This window comes from Cupressus sempervirens, chromosome 5 (assembly GCF_028749045.1).
Source record: "Cupressus sempervirens isolate cs-2001-9-10 chromosome 5, ASM2874904v1, whole genome shotgun sequence".
In the NCBI taxonomy this organism is placed as follows: domain Eukaryota; kingdom Viridiplantae; phylum Streptophyta; class Pinopsida; order Cupressales; family Cupressaceae; genus Cupressus; species Cupressus sempervirens.
This window is the reverse complement of record NC_143122.1, coordinates 918,085,859-918,093,400: the sequence shown is the minus strand read 5'-3', so window position 1 is coordinate 918,093,400 and position 7,542 is coordinate 918,085,859. Positions and strand designations below refer to the sequence as shown.

At 34.2% G+C, this 7,542-nt stretch overlaps 1 protein-coding gene across 1 annotated transcript; it reads right to left on the bottom strand.

Moving 5' to 3' along the window:
- Positions 1-5,278: 5,278 nt before the first annotated feature.
- On the bottom strand, positions 5,279-6,369 carry LOC149558906 (alpha-amylase inhibitor 1-like). The gene is made up of 2 exons (XM_089831102.1): positions 5,743-6,369; positions 5,279-5,632 (listed from the first exon to the last, which is right to left on the bottom strand). Exons 1-2 carry the CDS (start codon positions 6,367-6,369, stop codon positions 5,279-5,281), a joined length of 981 nt encoding a protein of 326 aa, XP_089687228.1.
- Positions 6,370-7,542: the final 1,173 nt, after the last annotated feature.

Here is a 7,542-nt window from a genome sequence, read left to right as displayed (position 1 = left end):
AATAGAAATCCTTATCTGGACATATTATGGAAATTTTTGTGGTCATTTTTCAGATTCTTCTCTGCATGTGTTTAGAGGGTACACCCAAGACTGCTCGGCATATTCTTGTCCATGTAATCTTCATTCCATTTTTCCTTGTCCAAGGTGTGGCTGTCCTATTTTCTTTGTCATCTTTTGTGGGCTCAACAGCAAGCTCCACAGCCTTCTCCACGTCCTCCTTAGTCTCTTCCATGGCTGTGACCGTGGGCTCTTCCTTCAACTCTATTTTTACGGCAGTGGTAGGTTCCTCTGCCTTGACCGCCTGCTTCGACTTCGCCGTAGCCTTTTTTGGAGCCGGTGAAGCTGTGTTCTTCTTTGCTGCACGAGGTAGCATGGCTGCTATTTTCTTCTTTCTTCCTTCCGTATCCACTTAGGGTTTTGGTTGTCTTGATAGGGTTTCTAGGGGTTTCGCCCAATTCTTCATCTTGATTTTCTTCTATGTCATCCACATTACCATCTATGTTTTCTGTCTCTTCTTTTGTAGACTCTTTCATATCCTCTTCGTGTTCACGTGTCATGAACGGTGTCGCCAAGCAAATGGAATTGGGATTTCTTTTTGGTTGAGTGTGAATGGATTTTAAGCATTTGGGCATCAAATTCTCAACTTACAAGCTTCGTCGCTCATTTCTCCAGGCTTCCTTCGAAGTGGGGTTTTTTTTTTTCTTTGAGGTTTCTCAGGCTTCCTTGCAATCGGGTTTTTGGCAAAGCCACAAGGGACTATAAGTGGTATTTGGATCCTTTTGTGCTCTCTATTGAGCTTTTGAATCAGAGAGCCTAGAAATTAGGTTTAGTTTTATTTTTGGGTTTTTTGGCCTTCAACTGCAGGAGCAAACTAAATGTAAGTTTTGATTGATTCTTGGAAGGAAAAGATGGTTTCTGGATTTGATCAACTGCAGTTTGTGGTCGAATTTATGGGCTTTTGTTTCTGTGTTTTGTTGTTTCATTGAATAACTTTTTGTTTCTTGAAATTTTTGGGCTACACGGATATTTTGATTTTGACATCATCCAATTTGGCCTTAAGACGGTCTGACTGTTCTGGTGCACAATCAAGTTTCTATTTTTGGTAATTTTTTCTTTTGCATTTTCGACTGTTGGATTCGATAGTCTTTATTCTTGTCTTTGCTTGTGGGAATATTTTAGTGGGAAGGGAATTTTGATTTTGTCACCCTCCCAATTGTCTAGACAGGTTGTTTTCTTTAAATAGATTGACCATTTTGGTCTGTTATTGGAGTTATAGAAGAAGCCTTAACATTGATGAGTTTGAGACAGACCACCGGGAAATTTGGTATTTAGTTTGGTTCAATAGTTCAATTTCTATCCATTACTCGTGTTTCAGAAGAAATTTGCCCATATTATTGATTATGAAACAGCCCTCCGGGAAAGTCAATTTTCTGGTTTTGGTCTAGTATCTCGTTCTTGTTGTTCTATCTGTTTCTCAAGTTTTAGTACAAGTGTGCAAACATTATTGAGTTTGAAACGGACACCGTGAAAGTTGCTGTTTGGTTTTGGTTTAGGTTGAACAACTATTTTCTTGTTTAGGCAGCTTGATGGCTTGATTGAAAGGTTTTTGGTCTCTCTTTCTTCTGCTACCCTTATTGCCATGATGAAAAGAATCTAAAATTATGTGGTTTTAAGTTTTAAAAAAAAGGAGAAGTTTAAGGATTTTTTTTTTAAAGAAGTTTTCTTAGTATTAAAACTAATTAAACTTTTATTATCATTTTTACATAAAAAGTTAAGAATTTTTATGTTTTTTTTAAATGAATAAATAAATATCCTCATTTATAATTCCTTTTCTTGCCATAATCTAGGAGGATTCTTGTCTTTGTTGGTGGGCCCATCCTTAATATCTTCTCACTTGTGTTCACCCTACATGGAGATTTTAACTAATATCTAATAATTTATGCTTATTTCTCTTTCAAATACTTCTTTTTATTTCAATTTATTCAGGTTTATGAGTAATCTTACACTATTGCCTTACTTATTTAATGATTTGATTTTACTATGTTCTGTTGATCTATCTGCACATGGTTGCATTTTTATGCTTTTATAGTATCTCTTTATGCTCATAGTAGCATTTCATGGTTTAATACCATTCTTTTATTAAATATATTTTTTGTAAGTTGCATCGGGAGCCAATTTTTCAAGGTTAACTATGGTGGACCCAACAGTTTTAAACTGATTCATAATTGCCTTATCTGGCCCGTGGAGTATCCCTCCAACCTATAATTGGTGTGCACTTACTTCAGTGGAGTTTCCCTCCATTTGTTCCACTTTGTTCCTCAATGCGAGGATGATATTTTATGGGGATTTCCCATTTCAATCTCTTTGTCTCCTTGGTGTATGCTCCTAGTTTTGATTTATTCATGGTATGACTTCCTACATCTTGCTGATTTTTTAGTGTATAGGTGATGAGGCTACTGTATCTTGGAGCACTCCAATATTGGAGACTTTATTTGAGAAGTTGTTTTGACCCATGCTGATTTTTTTCCTCGTGGCAATGATGTTACTTGTCCATGATGGATTTCTTATTTGAAGGCAATATGTTGTTACTCCTCATAAACCCTTCCTTTGGTCCATATCGGCAATAATTCTTAGAAAAACTGTAACTTGAATTATTTGGTGCTTGAGGCACATGTTCTACTTATTTGTTATTGTCTCTCTTATATTTCTTTGATAAATATACAATGTGATAATGTTCTGCATACTTTATTGCCTAGATCGTGGGTCATGTAGGTGATGGAGTCTTGACCCATTCACTTGTAGTCGGATTACTCATTAATGGACTATCTATATCCATGTGATTGATGCAATGTTGATGCAGGTTTCATTAGTTGGCCTTGTCTGTGGTCATTTGTGCATTAGTATGTTCCTTTCATGAGAGATTTATTGCATGTATTATCATCATTTTGAGCTTACGACTTATTTTTAGATATCATGTTAACTCCATTGCATGTTGGTGAACATATTTATTTATTCTCATCTCTCTTTATTCCTCCTTGATTAAATTATTATAACTTCATTTTTTTTTACTAACTTGTCCATTCAATGTAATTCTACTTGTGGATAGTTGTCTTGTCTTTTGCTTTTTTTTAGTTGATCCATCAAGGAACCTTCTTGATTTTTCACATAAGAAGATGTGTCTATGCTTCCACTTGATCAAATTCAAAGGACTCATGTACTTCTCTTGGATTTGCAAATGTACCATATGGCTTGAAGACAATCAAATTACTTCATATTGAAGATTAAGTTACAGATTTTTGTAAATTATGGGTTTAATACCCCTTGATATAATTACCCCAAGTAAAGATTAAAGGGGGGTGTTAGAAGTTGTAAGCTTTACTTGGTGTGTTTATAAACCAAGGTTAGACCTCCTTTCTTTATTGTTATGATATATTAGGATATAAGCCAAGGTATCCTAATATATTTCTTTTTTGTCCTTTTTCCACTACATCTTATTTTGTCATCTAGTGGAATATGTGAGGAAAAATATTTACTGTAATTTGTAATTTAGATTATTCCTCCCTAAGAGGAATCTCACACTTGGCCTCACACACTTATGAATGGTGGCATTCATAGACATGGGTGTTACATTCTAAGTCCTCTCTCTGATCTCTATTTAAGAGATGATCCTCCTCTCTCATTTCTAATGAGGTTTCTTCCTCTTCTTAATTATTGTATGAGTGATTGCTCTCTCTCTCTCTCTCTCTCTCTCTCTCTCTCTCTCTCTCTCTCTCTCTCTCTCTCTTCTTAGGCTTTCCATGCCTCATTCATAATGTCACGAGGGGTTTTCTTTGCTTTCTTCTTTCCAAATATCTTGTCTCATGGTGTTGGAACTTGAAGCTTTCTCTCTCCTATCTTATGGTAATATCTTTTCATGCATTAACTCAGATTCTTTCCTAATTTTTGCTTATTTCCATATTTCATGTTATATTGATTGATCAATATTATTGTATTGTTGTTATGCATCTTTTGAGAATAGAATTATGGGAAAATAATTTTTTATTGCTTGATAATAAAAGAAAGTTTAAAATTATAGGTATCATTTAGTTATGTATTTTTAAAGAACAAAATTTATGAAAAAATAATTCTTAAAAACTTTGTTAGAATAGAAACTACATGGTCTCTACCTTGTCTTGTGATGTATGTAAGAAGTAGGTCCTAGGCCTTGATATAATCTCTAACATTTTGTTCAAATTTTCTCAAATTTATAAATTTCAAACTTATATTAAAATAGATTAGAAAAGTTAAATTAGATCTATCAACTAACTCTGAAAGATTAATACACATTTAAATGAAATGATGCATCAGGAAATTTAAATTTTATATTTAAGAATGTCTTTTAATGTTTATAAATTTTATTCTACTTATAAATCTCAATTTTAACGTCTATCAAAATATGAAGAAAATAAAAAAAATAATTCATGAAATGTTATCTATTTTCTCCTTAATATTTGAAGTTAGGTTTTACTATTAAATTTTTAAATCAAAGATTAGAACATTATATAAATAATATTAAGAAGATATAAGTTTTTTGTTAAAAGAAATTAAATGCGTAGAATTATGTTAATAAGAAAGAATCAAACAAATCTTCTTCTCTTTCAAATATCAATTTATTGCTATATATGCATAGCTTAATTCTTGTCATTTTGATACTGACCATTTTTTATCCTTACATTATAGATATCAGAAAAAAATTAACTATGGATGCTCAACAAAATAATTCTAAGAACACTATCACAAGCCCACTTCTTCCAAACGACTTGGTGCAATCAAGCCAAATTGTTCAAACTTATTTGGATAGATTGGGAACAATCATTTCTGAGTCTTGTAAAAAAATTACAAATGAAATTCATAATGCGAGCTTTCATGTTCAAGGTGTCCAAGATTCTCAAATCTTGCAGATGGGACAATATACAAAGGAAATTCATGACGCATGGAAGAAATCATTTGGGTTCTTTGAATTTATGAAAGACATTTGCTATGATGAAGAGCACATGCATGGCGAAATTAACCTTTTCCTCACTGATGAATTCCACATGTTTTTGCTTCACTATAATGAAATCTAGGAGTGATATTATTTGACATTATCAATATTTTTAATTAATTTGTCTGTTCGACTTATCAAAGTTGATGAACATATGTTATTTTTCCTTTGTCTTAAATAAATTTATTATTATACATACAAGACTATTTGGTATTTAGTATATTTGTAGATCTTATCTACACAAAAAAGTTCCTCCTATATGTATTTGTCGCAGAAATTTCCTGTCGCGGCACTGAGCTCGGTGTAGGAAAAGCTTCGAGGGCCATGAGAACAACATTCGTCCAGCTCTGAATCGCTCTCTTCCCTAGGCTTACCTTCTCTTCCCCTTTTTCTGAAATACTGCCACCAGCGAACAACTATGAAGCCACATAGGACCACAACAATGAAGAACACGCATATCAAATAAACTTTCATAGAAAATCTATTTGGATTGCCATTTCTAAGTAATTCACCAGAAGGTCTGACTTCCCACGAATATTCAGAAGTAAAATTCCAAACTTTTATGGTGTGCGTCTTTGTGTACTCTCCAGTGGCATCCGAGAAGCCAATCTTGATGTACTTTGGTAGACAGTTGCTCAGATCTATTGTGTGGTTAAATAGAGGGATTTTGGGTTTAGAAGAATTATACTAGAGAAAGAAGTGCAGAACCTTTTCTACACCGTGATAATCCACCCAGGCCTCCCATGTCGCGTTTGTGAGATTTTGGTGTGTCTAGTGATTGAATAGACTGGATGTATTGAGGGAAAAAATGAACTTCGAGAAAATGCTGTTGACGTCGATCCCAACATGATTGTCATCAGGATCCCAATCATTGTTGTTTGTATCAAACTCCACAGCAACCATCTGATAAGATGATTGTTTAAAGCTTTCCTCATTAAACAAGCCAAGAAATCCACCATAAGCGTCCCCTGGTGGTTCTGTTCGAATGGTGCCATGAAGAGCGCAAGTCCATCTCCATGATTATGATATATTTTGTTGTTGAGATCAATATTGAATTGAAAGTAAGTTGAAAAATTAGCCAGAGCCCCAGTAGACCTATTCCATAGCGAAATACAGTCAGTATAATACGCCCAGCCGGAACTGTTCTTAAGGTTCCCTGATGCTTCATTTCGTGTAAGCTGCAGGGCTCCTTGATTACTCTCTTGATATGTGGCATCATTTTTCCTTTCTATACCTGTTAGAGGAGGGAAGCTAAAAGTAACGTTTCCTGCATGCGATGATAATAGCAAAAGAGCAACACAGGTTAAGAAAAGGAAGGCCCGTGTAGGGTAAGTGAATTTAGCCATCCTAATATGTGATTTAGAGGGTCTTTGAGGGTAATTTGATAGCAATTATATTTTGTAGTGCCTTTCATAGGAAGAAGGCTATTGCAATTGTTCGGCCGATTCCATTTCGAGATAGGAACGAACACATAGGCCTCTCTCTTCATTATTATCTTACTTGATTAGGACCTGCCGATTCGTTAGTCGGGATGGACCTTCGACGGCCTCTAGGTTTCCCATCTCTCCTTAAGGAATGATGGTCTCCCATGTAATGAGAAGCTCCATGGTGAAAATTGAATTATTCTATTTAAATAGAAATATATGAGAAAAGAATAGACTCACTGAAAGAAATGTTGGAAGATTAAGGACTCATTGGTTTTTCCTATATTCTAAAAAAAATGAAGTGGAAAGAAAATTTAAACTTATTTGCATAAGAAATGATGGCAAGTTAAGGTCCTCCCTAAATGATCTACACAAAGTTTACTTAGACCTTGTAAAGTCTAGTTGGCAACTATTAGTATTTAAACATTAAACCAAATTTCCCCTTTTTTTATTGACCAACCACTAGTTATGAAAATAAGAGGAAAGGTCAAAGAACCATACAGTGTGGTTTGAGATTTGTCTCATACTTCATTCATGTGATAATTCTATAAGAGGTTCTTCTTGCAACCACCTATACCATGTGCTTCCCCTCAACATATTAAAGCCAAGTCAAGTAATGAGCAAACTTTGTGTCAAGAGTTTGTCTTACCATTGGCTTGAACAATATGGTATTCATGCTTTCAATAAAGATTATGACACAAAATGTGAATGGGATATAAGTAAAATGCATAAATGTTTTGTTGATCAAATGCTACAATCTACAGTAAAATACAAGCTCACCATGCTTAACTAACCAAGGCAGACTATTGTCTAGCATACATATGTCTATCTAGTATGTAGAGGTAAGGCTTTTAAAATTCCGTAGTTGACCTTCCAACAAATGGTACAAACATGCTACTGCAGAATTTGTCTCCAACCAAGCTTTAAACTTGGATATCCAAATAAACAAAGCAATCATAGTAGCTAAAACTTAAAAAAGCATGACATTCAAGGAAGTAATTGCCATAGCTTGATTCAATACAACCAAAAATTTTCAAAAGAAGTAGTCATCAATAATTATATATAGTTACAAAACAATAAGAATTGATTTTAGAT